Raw genomic sequence first — 22,204 nt, 5'->3', positions numbered from 1 at the left:
AGGGAGAAAATAACGAAATACGAATGTCTTATGTACGACATAAATAGATCTTATGTACGACATAAAGAGATTTTATGAACGACATGATCTCCATGATTCCAGTAATTATAGGAAAAACTACACATGAGAAATAACTTAACTATTCTTAACTATTCAATTTACTCGTCTACTTGAATCAAACGGCATACGAACAGAGACCTTTGAGTGGTTATTTCGCTCTTGGTGACATTATAAGTTTACTTACAACATTATTGACCAACTACCCCACGCAAAATTCTATGGCCGGTTCGTATTATTATTCAGAAAAAAATCACTTCTATGAAGGCCTCGAAGCTACTTAAGGATTAGAGTTAATTAGATAAACAAATGGACAATTGAATGATGATGAATATCATGAGGGGGATAAAATATCCATATAGTACTCACTAAATCAACAGGCAACTTTATCTGTGTTAGAAATCATTGCACATGAACGAATGGGTAGTAAAGGACCAAATAAGGGAAAGGAGGGGAAAGTAAACTCAAGATTCTCTTTCTACGAACGCTTTTCAACTCTGACCATAGCAGAATCGTTGGTGCATAACATTTTTTCCATTTACTATTACAGGGATTCCCTGGTCTGGCCGGACCCCCTGGAGAAGCTGGAAAACCTGGTGAGGGTGGACCACCCGGACCTCCCGGTGCTGCTGGACGCCCTGGACTTCGTGTAAGTACAACTACGAGCTATCATAAGCTTCTTTTTTTTTTTTTTTTTTTTTTTTGTTATTCAACCATTGCTAACTCAGTGATGGGCGTTAAAACAATTATTATATTCAGCTATCATATTGGCTGGCATATAGTAAAACAATGCAATTGTAAAAAAAAAATAATGTAATGGACAAAGATTTAATACAACTGGAAATCTAAAATATTATTTAATGTATTATGTACAGTTATTTGATAGTCTGTAGATCTATATTTATATGTACAATTATGTTACACGCAAACACACATATACACACATATATTGTATTAATAAATAATAAATAGGACTTACTCAACACTTCATTATAATAATCAGTTATAAAATATTAATTTCCTTTTTCTTAGGGAGAACGTGGTTTCCCTGGAAACCGTGGTGAACCTGGACCCGCTGGCGCTGCTGGCCCAGTTGGACCTGTCGGACCCGCTGGACCTGATGGAGAAAGAGTAAGTTTTTATTTTAATTTTTGTACTTATGAGTGACCGTTTAGCAAGGTCCACACCCATTAGAGGATAATAGTTAATGTGTTTATTAGATGCAATACTTTGAGGGTTGTGTGACGGTTGTTAAGTCTGGTCAGAATTTTATTATTTAAGAGCACGGCTCAATAAGAATTTGCTAACATATATATATATATATATATATATATATATATATATATATATATATATATATATATATATATATCATGCATTTATATAAAATTGATGTATATACTTTTTTTTCTTCTTGGGCTGTCTGTTTATCTATCTCTCCGCCTGCCCCACTTTTCCTTGGAAAATCTTTTTGTATTTTGTATGGACTCTTGTGCAGCGAACTAAGTATTATGGTATCCGTTCGATGCACAGATTTGGGATTAACAGGGATTAATAGGGATTAGTATTTAAGGCAAAATGATGCAAATTTAACCATATTCAGCCATCAATTTGGTATAAAACACTTATTGTATGTCAACAAGTTATAACTTTTTCCCTCTTATAACGGGCTAAAAGTCTATTATATATATATATATATATATATATATATATACATATATATATATATATATATATATATATATATATATATTGTTGATATCTTTTCTGCATATAACAACTTTGATGAATTATAAAATAATGAATAATTGTCTGTGGGCGGCAATCTGTCTACTCTTTGGCCAAGATCAAAATATAGTATCTGTTCTTCAGATGCGGTACTTCCATTTCTCGTTCTCTTTCAGTGGAGGAGAAATCCTTCACGACTGAGACAATTTTTATTTTTATACCTTTTCTCCACGTTAAAAAACGACCCTGGTGTCTAACTCTGTCCCGTGGGGAGACATTGTAAATAGGTACTTATAGAAAAAGAAGTTTTCATTTAGGGTGAATAGATCCACAATATGTTTATTATTGATTTCGTGTGTTTTCAATTTGCTCATATCTCATATACTGCATTCTTATTTGTTTTCAGGGTGCCCCAGGATCCAAAGGTGCCGACGGTGAAACTGGTACTCCAGGAACAGTCGTAAGTATACCATTATTAATCGCCTTCGTTTTGTACTCATAAACTATTACATAACTTGCTTTTTCAGTTCCATGCATGCCAAAGCCATATTATCCACTGTTTTTTTGTTTTATCTTTTAAATCCCGTTGATATATTAATCTGATGAAGTACTTGATAAAATAATAAAAATTTAATTATTTATTTAAACTTTTCTTTTCAATTGAAGGGATGCAATCAAATAGTTGTGTGAGAAGGATGTTGTAGTTTTCTTGACGCATTATGCGTAGTGTGAAAACAAGTAGTGTTTGAAGTCTATATGAACGCAGTTCAATAATTTTAAAATAAAGAAATAAATAAAAAATTAAACAAGCAAAAGAAAAGTCTTACCGAACAATTATATACGTTTCTTTTTCTTTTCTTTTCTGAAGAAGAGATATGACTCTCTAAAATTAGAGACATCAACACATACCATTTTTTTACGAAGCAGTATGTTTGGTAAATAAACATAATATAATTGAAAATTATAAAAATTATTTTTAACATCTTCATTATTCTTTTATGTACTAACTCGTGTCCACCGTGTTTCCTATAAACAGCTTTGATATAGCCTTCAAACACAACTCCTTTCACAAATCGTTGTGTGTTTGAAAAATAATCGGTTTCGTCGTAGTAACAGTAACGAAATCCGATATTTCTGTTTCAAAATTATTAAAGTATATATTATATATAAATTGAAATATGCTTATAAGCTAATACAATGCTGAGACGCTTTTAAAATAAAATAAACAAATATTTATTTTGATGTTCGGATGATACGCGCTTTACGTGAATTGAATTGTGTTTTCGTGATATAAGCGTTGTTTAAAATTTAAGTTGAAATATGTTTATAAACCAAGGGATGGTTTAAATAAAATAAACACACATTTGTTTAGTAAATTTTATTTGTATGCATTAAAAATAAAAATGATGTTACTAAAAATTAAACTTATTTTCTTAAGTATTTTATAATTTTTTAACCTTAATATTTTTTTAACCTTAATATTTTTTTAACCTTAACAAAAATTGCACTGCTTTTAATGTCAATTTTTAAAAAAGGAATAATTACTTATATAATTCTTTGAAACAGAATTTTGCTAAATAGTTACTTATATAATTCTTTGAAACAGAATTTTGCTAAATAGTGTTAACCTTTATTTTCATAGGGTTTGCCTGGTTTGAGAGGTCAAAGTGGAGCTCCTGGACCAAAGGGAGAAACAGTAAGTTTTCTTTTTCTTTCACGCACACATGTTTGGTTGTTACATGTTAACAGTGATCGAGCTTTTACTTTGAAAACGTTGATCTATTAAAAGTAGGAAGTATATCAAAAAATATATTTTCATCAATTTATATATATATATATATGTATATATATATACACACATATATATGCATATATATATATATATATATATATATATATATATATATATATATATATATATATATATATATATATATTTAAAATATTAAGCTCTTATATCGAAAAAGGTTTTCTTAGTAGTCGAGCACTTTGTTGGTATTCTTTAAAAAAAAAAACAGTAAACAAATATATATATATATATATATATATATATATATATACAGGTATTCTTTTACTTATATATATATATATATATATATATATATATATATATATATATATATATATATATTCACTGCACTGTAAGGTTACATATCTCCACCTCGATAGTTGGGACTGAACAGAACCGAAACTTAAAAAAACTGCGACTGGATACAATCTTTTTAGCTGACAAGCCTACGTGTCATTATATACTTCCATCCAGATTCAATTTCCTGTTCACATATTTCTTATTCTAGTCTCATTTCCAACGGAAGTTTTCATTATCTTACGTAATTTTCAACATATGAAAAATTCCAACTCAACCTTAACTTTTACACACTCGTCTCTGATATTGCTATATTCGTCACCATCTGGCAAATTAAAATTTGTACAATGCGACCTGGTGAAGGATTATATAAATATGAAAGAACTACATTCAATACGTAGCCAAAGCAAAATAAATTGTTTTCGACTATTAAAATAATTTTCGACGCTATTGATAATGTATACCCATTTTCATTTGCATTTTATTATCGCTTTTAACATTTTTTCCATTTATTATTACGTTTTAACTCGGACCCGACGTTGTGTGTAAAAGTCTCGCAAAAAAAAAAAGAAAAAAAAAAAGAAAAAGAAATCTGACACGAGTTTTCTTTTTTGTTGAAAGAAAAGGTATTTATTACCGGTCATTTCAATACCAAGTCGCTAACACATATCTTCAAAGTCAACAGAATATGGCACATCCCTGCTTTTCCGAATTAACTATTTCTTAGTCTGCAGTTATAACCAGCTGTTATGTGCGTAATTCGTTCAACGGTCCACAGTTGTTCGACATCTTGCAAACGTTGGCAAGATTGACGAGCCCTGCATTTTTGTTAAGAGTTCCTTTCGCTCTAGCACGCGCTTTCTCTGCTCTTTCTATTTTCTCTTTTCCCCTCCTCTCTGTCTTCCTCCGATTCCGATGTCTACATATCCATTTATTTCTGTGACGTCACGCTTTGGTTATTTGCTTCTTTAAACTATGACTTCCGGTTAAAGTTATTCTTGTGTTGTTAAGGTAACATGTTAAGCTCTATTTATTAGTAAGTTCAAATAAAACCTCAAATTGAAGGCGTTTCGGCTTCGATTTCCGTTTATGACATCTATTTTAATTGTTGAGACTTTTTAATTTAATCATAACGCAATATTCTCTATTTCTTAAAGTAAAGATCTCCGACTTTTCAAAATGAGGCAAAATTTCGCAATATATTTATTACATCTTTAAAAACTTATGATTGACGGACGGACTCACAAACGGATAAAATCTATATAAAAAATATCAATTTTAAGACTACCAAATTTCCTTTGAGAAGTGACCCGAGACGTGAAAGCAATAATAGTTGAACGAATTGTATTTGAGAATGTTTTAACTCAATGTTCAAACTTGAAACATACCTGCCTGTACATTTTAGGGAGATGTCGGACCGCAAGGAACTGATGGTTCCCCAGGACGTCCTGGACGCCCCGGACATGTTGGCCTTCCCGGAGTCCCTGGACCCATGGGACCAAAACCAGAAAAAGGTGCTCGTGGTGAACCTGGTATTTTTGGAGATCCCGGTCAGCCTGGTGCCCCTGGAGAAAGAGGAGCACCTGGACAACCAGGAGAACCAGGAATGATTGGTCTTCCCGTAAGTTACAATTTTGTTATTCTATTAATATTCTGTTAATGCTGGATTATTATTAATATATACGTATTAACTATGATACCATTCGGTGATTACAGATAAAACTATGTTATTATTGCATAAATACGTTATAACTATTTCGTCATAATTTAAATATGTTGTAACTATGTAGTCATACTTGTGATACGTTGTATTTTGCTATACTTTTAATACTTGTAAATAAATACATAGTATTTTATTTTTCTATTAATATGTTCTAAATATTTTATTTTATTGATAAATTGATATTTTCTTCTCTGGAAAATTTAGGGACCCATTGGACCACCAGGTCCAAAAGGATTCACAGGAGAGCGCGGTATTAAGGTGAGTAAAATTTTCAGAAATAAACACACACACACACACACACACACACACACACACACACACACACACACACACACACACACACATATATTTAGCAAAACGACTCTTTTCTTTTTTTTTTAAGTTACTTCTGATTATTTGATCTTATTGAGTTTGGTTCCAAGTATAATTCATGTCAGCTTAGCGTTATCTATGTACTAATCAGTGGTTAAATTTTCTTCTCATAAAACGACCACACCCACATCAAGAAAGGCGCACACATACATACATTCAAGCGCATAATCACATATGCACACATAATATACTTTGAATTCGGAAACACACATACACACACACACACACACACACACACACACACACACACACACACACACACATATATATATATATATATATATATATACTTAGATGTACACACACCGATATATAAGAAAATATACATATACACATTGCAGCCACATTGATAAATGTATATGCAATTCCACACTCAATCATACATACATCAAAACATTTCTCTCTCTCTTTCTCTTTATATATATATATATATATATATATATATATATATATCTGTATATATATATATACATATATATATACATACATGCATGCATACATACATACATACATATATATATATATATATATATATATATATATATATATATATATTTAAAATTAAAAAAAAGATTGTTCTGTTCTTTTTTCGATGTTCCTAATGCCATAGGACTGCTTCCATACCGATTACAACATCTTCATCTTTAAATCAAATGTTAACAAGTGTTTGTCATAAACCGACCCTTAGCCTATTCCCTATTGCTTTCTCATTTTTCGACTGGCAATCATTTCGTCTCAGTTACCCTTGACCTCGAGTTGCTGTTGCCATTGTAGTAGTAGTGGTATAAAAAACAACAACAAAAACAAACACACACACACACAAAGACAAACAAACAAAAACAATGCTTATGTTATCTGGTGTTGGGCATATCATCCATTTTCTAGATTCTCCTTTTAATTCGTCACGTGGGTTGGGGTTAATTTTACACACGGGCACGTGCTCGTGCGTCGTTTTGTAATTATTTTGTGTATCTTTTCTGAATAAAAATATAAATGTTCCTTTTTTTTTTTTACAGGGAGAAGTTGGAATTGTCGGCGGCCCAGGAGACCCAGGACCGGTTGGAGCCCCTGTAAGAAAAACATATTTATCAATTCATAAACTACCCTTCTTTTATTCTAATATTTTTCTTAAATGCGATATTTACTCTTCCGAGTGTGACTAACAAAAATGTCATCTAGAAGTAGTTAATATAGAAATAAATCTAGATTGGCCGTAAAATTTGAAGGCAATTAAAAAATGTCGCACTCAATAAACAATTAAAATAAAGACTGTGAAAAAAATTGAAAAAGCGAATACTATTTTAGCCTTAAGCTAGACAGACTGACAAAAATGTCAAATATAAACTTAAGCGCAAAATATTTTTATTTAAACGTGACAGACTGGAAAAAACGATCACAGTTTAACGAAAATGCTGTTTCAAAAATCAGTGTAACAAACCGATTCACATGCTATTTTTATTTAAGCGTAACAGACTTACAAAAAGCGTAACATGTTAACGAAATGCTGTTTTAAACTTGACAGATGCAAGAAAATGCCATTCAAACAGAATAAAACACCTAACTTTGAAACTCTTTCGCAAATCCAACCTAATTAGTTGCTGGATGATCAAAAGAACTTTAAAAAGATAATCCAAACAATCGAACTTGTTTTGAGATTGGCAACGTCGAGTATCCTTGCTGGGTCATTATCCACACGAAAGAGAAACATGGAAATAATTATGAAGCGATTGGTTTAATGTGTCGTTTCACTCTGAACATTTAGTGATGGAAAATAAGCTTAACAGAAAAAAAAATGTTATTTCGAACTTAAGATAACAGACCAGAGAAAATGCTATTTAAAATTTTGGCAGACTAAAGAAAATACTATTTTAAACTTCAGTTTGAGAGTAATTTCGAACTTAAGCTTGGCAGACTAAAAAAAATGATGTTTAAAACTTAGGCTTGGCAAACCAAAAATTGCTATTTCGAAATTAATCTTTAAAGACCAAAGAAAATAATATTTTAAATTTATGCTTGACCGACCAAAAAAAAGTGCTATTAAAAATTTAAACTTGACGGACCAAAGAAAATGATATGTAAAATATAAGTTTGGTAATCAAAACAAATGATATTTAACAAAAAATGATATTTTAAATTTAAGCGTGATTGACTAAAGAAAATACTATTTCAAACTTAAGCTTGAGGATCATAAGAAAATGCTATTTTAAAATATTACTTGACAGGCTAACAGGCCATTAATACCAAATTTTTTATTTTCAATATCCATTTTAAGATTTTGATCTGTTTCAATTACTCGCTTCATAACAGAATCTGTTATTGCTTTTCATGTAGGGACAAGATGGTGTCCCTGGTATTCGTGGTGCCCGTGGTGAACAAGGTGAAGCTGGTGTTCCTGGTGAACCTGGACCAACAGGTCGCCCAGGACTTCAAGGTCCACCCGGACCTTCTGGAACTCCCGGAGAAGTCGGCATCCCCGGCGAAGTTGGACCCAAGGTAAGCAAATGGTTTTCTATCATTGGTAAGGACTGTGTTATGAAAAGGAGAACCGAGGTGGGGGGCTTTAGATGGTTGCAGTTAGAATTAGTGAGCCTTCTAAAAATTCTACTTTTAATGACAGAGTTTAATGTGATTATTTTCACGTATCTTATATGTTAAACAAAGTGAGATTTTCTTTTGTTTCATTCAGTGAAATTGATTAACAAAAAATACGTGCATAAAACTTTTCTTTTACCATTCATTATCGACACCTATAGGTTCATGTTCTTAAAAAGAAAAAAAAAAAGCTTTTCCTTGCAAAACAAGATCAGGTGTTTTGAGAGTTGGACTTACTATGATAAATGCACACTTCTCCTAAAAAAATGCCCAAGCTGCTCATCGGTATTCCGTGACAGGGATTCTTAACCATAAACTAACCTCTTATCAGAGAGAAGGAAAAGCATGGGAGAATGGAGCTTCTAGGACTAACCAGAATTATACCTAAGTTTGAGAGCAACAAAATCAATGTTGGAAAAATTTGTAAATAAATTTGTAATCGCTTTTGAAATATGTATATTGTGATTACTAAGTTCATAAAAATGGTCGAAGGAAATGTACTCTCTCAGCATGAAGTCTTCTTACTAGTACCAACATCACCGTGTTGAAATATTTTTAACTACGCTGCTTGATTATTATATATTCATGTGTTTTATTTACCTGAACATAAATTCACTGTTAAAATGATCTCGCTTCAATACGTGAAGTGAAAAGAGTAACCAATTCTGTCCCGTTTGTTAGATATACCCAGATGAAACATATGGTTCATAAGGGCAGTTATATGAGCCCATGCAGAAGCTGAAATATTTTGATTTTTTTTTGTTTACATTTAACAATAATACTAAAAAAAAAGTCGTTATCTTTTCTTATGGGTTCTATCCTAGTCATCTTGCATAACCATAATATTTTAATTAAAATAATCGTGATTTTATTTTGGATGCTTATGAGAATTTTATTTGAGATAGTTTTCATCATCCTTATTATGTTGTAAGTTGCAAACGATTAATTTGAAATATTCGAGATAATTTTTGATGGACATTATTCTTCTTATCTTGTAAATCGTCAATGATTGAATTAATATAATAGTGATCGACTTTTTATAAAATCTATCCCATTTGGGATAACGAATAGTGTTCATTAATGGGCTAGAAGATCAAGGTTCAATCCCCCAGTCGAGTTATACCAAAGACTGAAAAGATTATACTCGATTCCCGTTTGATAAACATCTATCATCTAAGGTCCAAGTGTAAGTGGAGTAATACTGGGAAAGGATTGGCGTTCTGTCTTACATTTCGGTATAGTAGTCAACAAAAAGGGAAGATTTGGGTCGTCCTTGACGTCCATTTTTCCTGACTGTGTTATAAGTACTTACTGATTAAACTGAAATATAAGTACTTACTGATTAAACTGAAATAGCTTCGACTATTTTTTACGGGTACTATACTAACTTTTTGTGATAAATGACTAAAGAACTTCTTAAAGTTGTAAAATCTTAACTCACATTGTTAATGGCTTACAGGGAGTTCGTGGTGACACCGGAGCTGCCGGACGCAACGGAGACAATGGCGCCCAAGGATTCCCTGGTATTCCCGGACAGAAAGGAGCACGTGGTGAAGATGGAATCCCAGTAAGTATACAATGATTTCTAAATTTATTTCAAAATAAAAATAGTCGCTTAATTAGTTTAGGAGTGGATCTTGTATATAAAAATAAACAGAGATACACATGTCTTTATATAAATAGAGATAAATATATAAGTGCATAAGAAAACTGTATATATATTTTATTTTTTATCGCATTTTCTCACAGAAGATGCGATATTATTATGCCACAAATAGTCGAAGAGATAGTTTCAGCCGATGATGCAGGTGTAATGGAACGTGTTTGCACCCATGGGAAAGTTTTTTTCTTTATTGATTTAGTTATACATTTACTAATCTGCTTGGATTGCGTATTAATTGCATCTGTACTGTGTAGAACTACTGCTTAATTTGGGAATCAACAGAGAAAGTTTTTACTGATTTTGTTAATACATTTACCAATCTGCTTAGAGGATGTATCGATTGCATCTGTATCGATTGCATCTGTATGTATTGGGAATCAACAGAGAAAACTCTAAAGCAACGAAGAAAAGATGTCCTTTTTCTCTTTCCTATCCGTTGGAGACTCAATTATAGAACAGTTTTGCCTTAATATATCAACAGAAAGATTTGCTAAGACAAAAAGAACATTCCAGGATTCGTTATTAAATCTTTGAGTAAGAAAAACAATTAAAGATCTTTACTGATACATTAAAATTAAAATGTAAAACAGCAGAGTATCGTATGGACAAAAACAGACAAACGAGCGAAGGTCTTATTGATTTTATAAATCTTTGTTTACCTAGTTGCCTTTCTGTTTTTTCTTTATTTCTGTTCTTACGTCATTTTATTATTTCCGGCATTTTTTTGTTTGTTTTCTTTTATAAAAAGAGATTTTATTCTCGAAATTATCAAAGACATTTACCAACCCGGTTATATTTAATAGTAACTCTATATTTACTGATTTATTTATGTTACTGATTCTCAAAAAATAAGCAAACAAATAAATACGAAGATGTAGAAAATTAACAAGACCTTCATTCATATGTCACATCACTGCAACATCCGCGTATTCTACATTGCTCCAGCCTCATCACACACTTACATAATTGTTTACCAGCAATGTTTCAATCAACCTTTCCCTTTTATAAATAGAGATATATATATGCAGGTTGAGTCAATAGTAACTGAGCAAATATAGTCCACTTAAGTATAACAAGGAATTGCCTAAATATCAATATATTTCTTATTTACTTCTGACTCATCCTGAATATATAATTTTTAGTATCAACTGACTCACGCGTGTCAAGGTTACACCGGGTTTCATGTGCATTTGAGATCACTGTCAGGTGTTGTTGCTGCTGTGATTTAGTCCGTGATTGAATTATTTTGGATGTAATCCAAATACAAACTAAACTGCAGAATAAACAAAATTAAGTGACTGTAGCATGCCACCTATTGTTATGTTGGGATACGTGCGGTGAGTTAGGGATGTATAAATATATACACATACCTTACTTTATATATAACTTAGCATATATATATATATATATATATATATATACATACATACATATATATATATATATATTCTACTGATATATATATATATATCAGTAGAATACAAAATTTATGACATAAATAATATTGCATAACAATTCTCAAAAAAATTCAATACTAACAATATTTATACATGCATACATATGTTTCAGAAATTTCAATTTATTATCACACACAAACACACGCACGCGCACACACACACACACACACACACACACACACACACACACACACACACACACACACACACACACACACATATATATAGTGAGTCAATAATAATCAGGTTGTCATAGTCCGTATGAATTTAATAATATATTGTCTATCAAAACATTTCTCTGGTTACTTCTCACTCACTCGGTATATATATATATATATATATATATATATATATATATATATATATATATATATATATATATATATATAATTCTTAGCATCAACTGATTCACGCGTCCCAACGTTACACCGGGTTCCATGTCCATTAGAGACAATTGTCCAGTGTTGTTTTAGTTTTAGTTGATTTATTTAGAATATAATCCAAATAAAAACTAAACAAAAAAATCATCATTTTATGATCGTCTTATAGAAGCATGGCGCCCAATGCTATGTTGGGACATTTGCGGTGAGTTATGAATTTGAGAATTGTATCAGCTCTGTTATATAGCTTTTAATTAATAACACTAGTCACTTTATAACTAGACTTTGATTAAATACCCTATTCCTATTGGTTTTAGAACAATTTTTCTATTCTCATTTTGAAATAAAAAATATATATCCTTTTCAGAAATCAATTACTTAAACTTTGACACAACTTTTTTTCTAAAATCCTTAGGGCACTGTAGGACCTGTTGGACCTGTCGGTCGTCAAGGTGAACGTGGTATGCCAGGAAACCCAGGTGTTCAGGGTGAACGTGGACCTAAAGGACCTAACGGACCTCAGGTGAGTTTATCGTTGAACTTTCTTGAAAAATTTGGTTTCGGTAAATTTGAGATTTTTATTTTCTAATTACTACAATATTACATAATTTTCTTTGCCTGAAAGACATAAGAGTGAAAGAAGTAAGATGTTATTTTGTACATTTGTAGATAAATACCTTCCGTTCAATCACCTTTCCCTCCAAAATTCAATTAACTTTCTCGTTTCTTGTCGGAACAAAGTTGCTTCCCTTGGTATAAGAAATAAGCAAGATAGTCTTCGCCTTTGACTTGAAAAGAATATTTTAGGTACTTTCTTTAGTTAAATTCATTTTCAAAGAGACAAAAGGGTCTCGAATCTATGAGGTTATGGCACAAAGACTTCCACCTTTTCTCTATCAGTTCATCTCGCCTTCAGTCTATCTGTTCTTCCTGGGATCAATAGTACACATTTTAAATAAATTCTGCTTATGTCGCCCGACCTCAATTTTGAGGTAAGCAGCTGTAACTCAGTTTCTGATCGCCATTTTACTCGGACAATACCATTCTTTTGATGGCTGTGATCCCCAAACTACTGACTTTTATGAACAAAGAATGTTTTGAGCTTTATTAAATTCTTTCTCAAATAATTCATGGTTCTTTTTTCTTTTTCTTTTTTTTTTTTTTAAATTATTTTGACCTCAACCCCGTCTTTGGATGACGCGGGTTCAAACAATCTGAGATTTTAATGCGTATTATTATTTCATTTTTAAAATCTTGTTTTTGTTTAGGGTGATGCAGGAGATCCAGGACATGCCGGACGTGATGGAGCACAAGGACCCCAAGGTTTGCCTGGACCTGCCGGAACTGGTGGTATCCCAGGTGAACCCGGACCAGTCGTAAGTAATATTTAAACATGTTTTTCTTTTTTTTCTCTCTCTTTTTCACTATTATTACCACTTGAACATAATGGATACTATTTGGGACCATATCTACAGGGAAACTATGTAGGGAGTTGAGCAGCGGGATATCTTTTCACATTTAAATTTCACATTTTACTAAAGTCAGGGAAGTAGAAGATCGGGAAGGGAAGATTCCAGAGTCTAGCAGTTCAAGGGAAGAAATGATTAGTGTAAAAGGTTTTCGGGCATCTAGGGTCCTTTACGATTTGATCAACTAAATTTCAAATTTTACTTTTGTTAATACTAAATAAGGTATATTGCGACTGAAGCATAATAACCTAGTGTGATATGATTCAGATTTATAAGGTGTCAACGGGGTTGGGGAGTTGGGCAGCAAAATACCTGTTCACGTTTGCCTACAGTTTGATGGTACAGTCGAAAAAACCGGGAGTACGGGAGAATTCCAAAGGCAAAGCAACACAAGAAAGCTATGAGAGTAGAAAATCTTTTGGGATCTAAAGACCCTTATAGTGAAGGGGTGAGATTTTGCTGCTAGTTGGATCACTCGAAATCATTTTCGTTGAGAGGTACAAGTGTAATAAATCTATTATAACGCATTTCATCAAACTACTGGTAAAACAAGCACAGGCATGCAATGCTGTAGCGATGCGACAGTGGCACGGGTTTGGCAGACAGTGTTCATTTGGTATTAATTTGATGATTTCATTTATACTCTTTCATGAACCAATTTGTATTCTTTGTTTTAATAGGGAAACCCCGGTGCTGATGGTGAGCCAGGTATTGCTGGACGTTCAGGAGAGCAAGGTATCCCCGGAGACCCAGGACCAGTTGGAGCAACCGGACCAATGGGTCTTCCTGTAAGTATAATACTTATTTCCATCCACTTATATTTTCTTTGCACATTGGTATAAACTCACAACATTCAAAACGACTGAATTAGAGATTATCTATTCTATCTATCTTCTGCTATACTCCTATAAATTCGTGTTTCTTTTGGAGGCATTGATATTCATATTAAAAGCTCTCTTTTCTATTTATTTAAAAAGAAAATACAATTTTCTTATATATGGGTCATGGAATTGAATTCATCTGCAAAAGATCTAGCTAATTTGCATATTCTTTTAAACATTCATTTTAATTAATTCCCTATTAGTTTTTTCGGTTTTCTTATGGGATGATCATCTTTAGTTAACTATTACGTGTAATTATATTCATGCATATATTCTACATGATTTATACTTGCATAATATTTGCGTAAAAAGTTTACAGGACACACAATATTGTTTCCATATATATTCATGTATACTTATATATTTTTGTTTAATCTATCTATCTATCTATCTATCTGTGTTTCCCTACGCAATAACTCTGTCAATTTTAAGTCTACAGACTCGAAATTTGATATACAGGGTACTGAGATTTGGGAAAATCGATGTAATCGGGTTTCGGCCAGAAATTTGGCTGTTAAGGGGTCAAAGTTCAACGATTTGACCATTGAGAACTCTACCAAAGTCCTCCGACAATTTTGGGTCTAAACACTTGGAATTTTAGAAATAAGTTCCTTGGACATGGATCTAACTTAATAACTTTATTTGAGCCCAAAACAATAAATTTTAAGGGGTCATAAAAGGGGTCAAAGTTTAAAAAATTGACCTTTTTTTTTGCTTAACATACACCTCCAAACAGTGAAAATCTCTGTCCAGAAATCACGTGGTTTCGTTGACTTCTGTTCTATGATCACTACTGCCCCCTAGGTGTCCCTCAAGCTTTCCCATTTAAACAACAACATTCGTTATGTAACATTCAGGCTTATAAGACATTGACTATGGTCTGTACAACATACAATAACAATAGTTAACAATAGTTAACAATAACAATAGTTAACAAGTTAATTTATGTAAAGAATTTGTATTTATTTCAATGCATGTTTATTTCTGCAAACAGATTATACTAAAGTTTTCCCTTTTAAATTCGTACAGGGACCAGTTGGACCCGCCGGATCTGCAGGTGCTAACGGAATCAGAGGAGAGAAAGTGAGTATTTTAATTCTATAAAATCGATCGATAATTGTTTGTGTGTATTTAACCTATTCTGCTGGGTTTTATTCTTTGCTTCATCACCTTTTGTAGATAAAATACTAAAATATGGCCTTTGTAGGACACTTACAGAATTCATTTATACAGATTGTCCATAAAGTCTCTTTGCAATTATTATTTTTTAAATTTTGAGCGTTCTTTTGAGGAACACCTGTTTTATACGGCATAATTACGTTGACGCACCTGTTCTTATTAGATCACCGAAGTTAAGCCGCGTTGGGCCTGGCCAGTACTAAATGGGTGACCATTTTGGAATACCAGGAGTTGTATGTGGTTTCCGCTTATCTCGGCATCCTTTCCAGTCGTTGTAGACTTCTTGCAACTGGAATCAAACAGTGCAGACTCAGGAGAGGAGTGGTTACAGATTGTGCAACTCCTGCTACACAATTAAGTGCGCGCCATTCATCATCCCTCCAGGACGATCAGATGGCCATCGTTGTTTTATAGGGGTTCACTAATGTCTACAACACAAAATATTATTGCTAATAAAACTTCATTAAAAACTAATCAAAACAAAACCATAGTCAAGATATCTCATCTTCATAATATTTTTAATTGTAAATAGACTTTATGGACACCCTGTACTATTTATGTAAATATAGATTAGTTATAATGATACTTACTCAAACGATTTTGATTGAATAACATATAAAATGGATTATATCTTTCCACTTTATATTCTTATAGTACACTAAAAACTGAGACATCAGTGCTCCTGATATGATACAATAGGTGTAATATTTGAAAAACACTCCAATCATTATGACTTTATTTATATTTATTATAGATATCTCTGAAAAATACAGATGTTGCTGAAGTATGATTAATTATATTTCTAGTACTAAAATAGGATCATCGGAGCTAACAAGGTTAAATGTTGTATACTTCAATTTGCAAAAAAAAAAAAAAAAAAAAGAAAAAAAAAAAAAAAGAAAACATCAATTAATTGTAAAACTTTATTGGCTGATAGTGGCATTGTTGTGAGCATCATTCCCGATGGTTTTGTTGGTATTTGTTTCCCCAATATCTTTCTATTTAGAACACTTTCTAAAAGGATGTCAGATACTTACGTGAGGGGTCAGATGACGACTGCTAATGTTCTTAAGTGTTTCTGTGGAAAGAACTGGATTCTAACTTGAGGCACCCAGTTTGTCGGTCCGTATCGTTAACCACTAAGCCACTATCACCTCCCTGATGGTGACGTTGGAAAAGTATGCAACCAAATCACAAGTTTGTAGCAAATGACTTTATTTATTAGAAATATCATACAGAGTTACAAATTTGTGAACCAGCATACCAGAGAAGTATTCATCCTGATTGGGTATCTTAGTAGAAGAAGTAAGATGAAGAGTTGATTGTTGAATGTCAACGTGACTTTTGAGTAGCAAAGCTGCAAGCATGTGGTCCAGGAATTATTTAGATTGATTGGATGCACCTGAGGGAATAAGTATGATGCTAAAACCAGACACTGCTCGTGCTTAGAGGAAAAAATCCCTAAGGACGCCATTCGATATCCTACACAAGTGTATTTTGAGATTGCAACAAAATAATTTCATCCATATTATTTGGATTCTTTGGACTACTGTTTTCTGAGTGGTATTTTCACAACGTTTTTAAGACTATATATATATATATATATATATATATATATATATATATATATATATATATATATATATAATGATAAGTAGTTAGATTGTTTATCGATAAAACAAAATAAATTAAGACTCCTAAAATCATACCATAATTGTCCGGAAGGACTCCCGATTATAGTAGATAAAGTATTTGGAAAAATTTAATTATAAAGTACTCTGTTCTGGACGTTGACGGTTCAATCCTCAGTGCAGCGGCATTTAAAATACGATTGCAAATTATTTAAATACGATTGCAAATCATGTTTCTTCCGTGGAATAAATACAGGGCACCGTTCGAAATTCTATGCAGTTAGACAGAAAGGTTTTCAAGCTTGACAAGTTACACTTGAAGAAGGTCAGATATTTCAGCGGTCGAAACATTGTTAAAATAGCACCCAAGATGAGAACAGTAGTCCGAAGATTCGAAATAATACGAATAGTTAGTCTTCATTTCAAAAATTCAGAAACGAAATAATTTCATGTTTGGAAATTTTTGAATTAAACTTTGTTAGTTTTGCTGTTGTCGTCATAAATATATGGGGTGTGGCGTGGAATGGCGTAATGGATATCGTTTTGGACTATAGAATCCTTTATACCAAGTTAAAATAACTCTTCTCCTGGCAGAATGCACGCATATTGGGTCGGTCAGGCATAACTAGCAGGTAGAACAGAACAGAATGAAATCATTTGAAAATATTGCAACCGACGCAGTAGATATTGTTTATTGATAGAAGACAGTAATAACTAAATGTGATATCGAACAGAAACTACACTTTGCTCTTAGTCAAAAGGTCAAAGCTGATATCGTGAAAATAAAATAATTCCAACTATCCATTTTTGAAACTAATTATTCGAATGCGAAATAATTTTAGTTCGTTAAATAAAACAGTAAAATTTAAATAACTATTTTTCAAAAAGTGGCATTCGTTTATAGATTCGTTTTATAGATTCGTTTTATAGATTTGTTTTATAGATTCGTTTTATAGATTTGAAAAATAAGTTGGCGGACAATTACTATTGCAATAAGAAGACATTCGTCTTATTTATTTGAAGGTAATATTTTTACGTAAGAACAAAGAGTAATTGTTCTTAATACTAATCCTGAGTCATTTATTCATTAAAAATAAATATCATCATTAAGAGTGAATTATGCAGATTGGTCATAGGTCTCAGTAGATATTATTATTTTTTATTGAGAAGAATATACTTTTGTTTGACTGTTATTATGTATTTTTATGCGAAAAAACTGTTATTATGTATTTTTTATAAAATTTTTAACGGATACATGTATATTATATTTTAGGGTGATGTTGGACCTCCTGGACCCGCTGGTTTGGCTGGTGCTCGTGGTCTTCCTGTAAGTATTCCATTTCAGTACAATTTCTTCGTCTTTCAGTCATCCCGCTTCTTCTCTCGCAAATCAATAATAATAGAAAATGGCGCGTTGTTCTTTAGTAAATTGTCTCCTCAGGAGATCCTTTTAAAACTAATATTGGTCAACGGTATTCTGTCAGTTCTTATCAACTTTTAAATTTAAATATAATTTTCTTTATCGATTGGTTACTTGATAAGTCAAGTGTAAATTGCCATTATTTAGAGCAATTAAAACGGATAAAAAATATAAATCAATTTCAAAACGGATGAATATTTTAACATGTATTTTGTGTGGTTAAAATATATATAAAAACCTTAAAGCAACAAATGTTTATTCAATTTAGTTAATAATAATAGATAGCAATGACTTTCTAAACTATATTTTAAAATATTGTTTTTCTGTTTAATCAATTTTAGGGACCCTCAGGCACCATGGGCGGTGACGGACCTCGTGGACCCGCTGGTTTGAAGGTATGTAACAATTTTAATAAGTACATAAAAGTTGTTCTCTTTTAATGTATTTTAAAAATAATATCAGAAAAAAATGGCGGATGTTCTTGGCAATATATTGATGGAGATATTTTCAGAATCGGAAGTTGCCCATAAGTATCTGTTCTGATGATACAGTTTAATTCTTTGTTCTCAGTTAGTGGAGGAGAAATCCTTCAGGACTTAGACAATTTTAAAATTTTGTTCTTTTTCTCCGCATTAAAAAAAAACAAACGGCCCTGCTGTCTAGGTCTGCCCTTGTGGGAAGGCAAAGTACATAGCAACTCTCCATGTCATCTGAACTGGAATTTCATTTACTCCATCTCTAATACTTCTGTTTGGATGCAAAATAGTTCGAAGTCAAATTTTTCTTTAATGTATCATCAACGTAAAAGTCACCATTAGTGCGCTCGTCGGGTGTGTCACGCCCCCACCCCGCAAGTAATCACAAACATTTTCATAAACTCTTCAGTATCATTCATCAAGAACTTGGAGATGATGAAAAATTCTACACAATAATTAAGACAATTCCATGTGCATACGTACGCTATCACCTTTACATTATTTTTCTAAGAGATCGTCCAATCGCCAAAGATGTAATGCAAAAAAAAGTAATTTTTTAATTAAACATCATACATTCATTTTGTATGAATCATTGTTGGCATTCGTTTCCCCGATATCATGCTAATTAGAATTCTTTCTAGGAAGACATCGGGTATTTACAGGAAGGACAACGTAAAGTTTGCTAACATTCTTAAATGATAGTATTTCTGTGGAACGAACTGGATTCTAACTTGGCACACCTAGGTTGTCAGACCGTGTTGTTAACTACTTAGCCACTTATACAAAAAATAGTGTACTAATATCGTGGGGCATGCGTACACGCCATATGGCCATAGGATGAAAATATGTCACAAAATTTTACAAAGGTTTTGGAGATAGACGCACGTAACCATATTTTGAAACTACGTTCACGAGTGTACTGAGATAAGTATGTTTTAGTTTGAAGAAAAACGATACTACTACTACTACTACTACTACTACTACTACTACTACTACTACTAATAATAATAATAATAATAAAATTATAAAATGACATCATGCTCAGCTGGTAACACTTAAAATATTCGTGAAAGACCAGATAGAATGAAAGGACCTTAAAGGTTGACTATTGTGGTTGATTCCCTAGATCGTAACAATAATAAAAATAATAATATCGTAGAGTCTATGGCCATAGGTTTGAAGTATTTCATGTTCCTGAAGGATTTCAGATTATCCTCGACATCGCGATCAACTGGGATCAGCGATTGCTCCATGTCGCCAAGTTGGCATCGGTAGGAATTGAATAGCGGTGTCAGATGTGCCAACGCAAACGTTGATATCTTCAATCTGCATTGCGATAGTTTGTCCATAGACGCACTTGAAAAACGACCAGATGTCGTCGGATCCCGACGTAGGCGCCTTTGGGCTTAATCAGAGTCCCCCTTATCTGGGTCTTACTCTAATACTGATGAATACCAAAACAATCTGCCTTAGGTTGTCCTATCAGAACAGAAGTTGCCACTGCCCTCCCCTGTTTAGGAGGGTTGGACTTTAAGAATGTTGTTGTTGATCGAATCGGACTTCTTCACAGAGACCACGAAAAGTGTATCTTAGGATTGTCTGGTCTGCAAGAAGTCCTTTTTGCTGGACATAGTTATTCGAGAGAACGCAAGATCACAGCCACTTCTTCTTCCGATACCAAGAGCAGCAAAACTCATCGGTTGCATACGAAGTCAGAAAAGGTCTGGAACAGAGAACATAATGGAATAGTAGTTGCACATGGACGAAACCAACTATTTTTTTATCATCACTCCATAAATTCAAGGCTCCGATTGTGCTTGCCACGGAGGTAGAGACAGAGATGACCAGATGTCGACTGATACTGAGGTTGGCTCCTTCTGGATTTTCCACAAAGCATTGTTAGCTGCAGGGTATTAGATCTGTCCGCTATGGATGACCCATACGCTATTCCAGTCGGCATATCTTTAACACAACTACGTTGCCCCCCCCCTATCACAGCTAATAATGGCTGCATTTTATTTTGAGGGGTGTTGTATTTTTGTTGCAGTTGTTGTTGTCTTCGTTTTCTTTTCATTCTCTTTTTTCTTCTTTTTCTTCTTCGTCTTATTATAATAATTTAAATTAATATTTATGTCATATTTTATTCAGGGAAGCAAAGGACATCGTGGATTACAAGGTCTTCCCGGTCTTCCCGGACCTCAAGTAAGTAGCATTTGAATTTTAGTAAATAATGGTATTAATCTCCCCTCATTCTCTCTCTCTCTCTCTCTCTCTCTCTCTCTCTCTCTATATATATATATATATATATATATATATATATATATATATAATATTAGCTATATCTATAATGGTATTAAGCAATTTAATATATGTGTATGATGTTAACTATATTAAAAATATATTTTATATCGATTATTAATGAAAATTGATGCAACGATGCTTAATTATGAACATTTTATTTAACACACACACAAACACACACACACACACACACACACACACACACATATATATATATATATATATATATAAACTCTCGATAATTGTCATTATTAAAATAATAATATATTCTATTGAACTTCGCTTTTGTGCGCTTTGTGTTACTTATAAAAAAATAAACTCTGTGTGTGTGGATGTTACCGTTTAAAATAAATTCAGCTTTTTATGTATGAAAATGTTTTAAAAAGATTAAGAAAAGTACAACACATTTTTCTTTTATTAGGCCAATTAATAACAGATAATCTAATTTTTTTTAAACTTTTAGGGAAGTGATGGCGACCTTGGATCCACTGGACCACCCGGAGCTCCTGGACCTATGGTAAGTTTACGTTTTTATAATTCTCCTCTACAAACAAGATAATACATCTAAGATTATCGATATAACGATGTTTAGAATGTCAAAAGAGATGGAAGAAAATGAACCGTTGATGTGAACTTTGTGAATAACCTTGTAAAACAATGTAACTGTAATGTCATTTACTACCAGGTGGGCGTTTGAGCCGGTTTCAAATGACTTCACTGCGTCCGGCATCAAGGCGGTCGACATTCACCGATCGACAGCTGAATCCTTAGCATGTTTCGGCCATTTCT

General features: G+C 32.6%; 1 protein-coding gene across 2 annotated transcripts in view; it reads left to right on the top strand.

Moving 5' to 3' along the window:
- The window catches only part of LOC145258244 (uncharacterized), a 94,948-nt gene that overhangs the window by 52,054 nt on the left and 20,690 nt on the right, over positions 1-22,204 (top strand). For both annotated transcript variants that reach the window (XM_080116218.1, XM_080116217.1), the window contains 17 exons: positions 608-706; positions 1,090-1,188; positions 2,192-2,245; positions 3,428-3,481; positions 5,277-5,492; positions 5,799-5,852; positions 6,983-7,036; positions 8,298-8,459; positions 10,018-10,125; positions 12,474-12,581; positions 13,327-13,434; positions 14,208-14,315; positions 15,438-15,491; positions 18,492-18,545; positions 18,980-19,033; positions 21,263-21,316; positions 21,879-21,932. In XM_080116218.1, coding sequence (XP_079972344.1) covers positions 608-706; positions 1,090-1,188; positions 2,192-2,245; positions 3,428-3,481; positions 5,277-5,492; positions 5,799-5,852; positions 6,983-7,036; positions 8,298-8,459; positions 10,018-10,125; positions 12,474-12,581; positions 13,327-13,434; positions 14,208-14,315; positions 15,438-15,491; positions 18,492-18,545; positions 18,980-19,033; positions 21,263-21,316; positions 21,879-21,932 — 1,494 coding nt within the window. The remainder of the gene's footprint in view (positions 1-607; positions 707-1,089; positions 1,189-2,191; positions 2,246-3,427; positions 3,482-5,276; positions 5,493-5,798; positions 5,853-6,982; positions 7,037-8,297; positions 8,460-10,017; positions 10,126-12,473; positions 12,582-13,326; positions 13,435-14,207; positions 14,316-15,437; positions 15,492-18,491; positions 18,546-18,979; positions 19,034-21,262; positions 21,317-21,878; positions 21,933-22,204) is intronic.

This window comes from Euprymna scolopes, chromosome 33 (genome assembly GCF_053919585.1).
Source record: "Euprymna scolopes isolate OS-2025 chromosome 33, ASM5391958v1, whole genome shotgun sequence".
Classification (NCBI taxonomy): domain Eukaryota; kingdom Metazoa; phylum Mollusca; class Cephalopoda; order Sepiida; family Sepiolidae; genus Euprymna; species Euprymna scolopes.
This window is presented reverse-complemented; position numbering and strand designations above follow the sequence as displayed.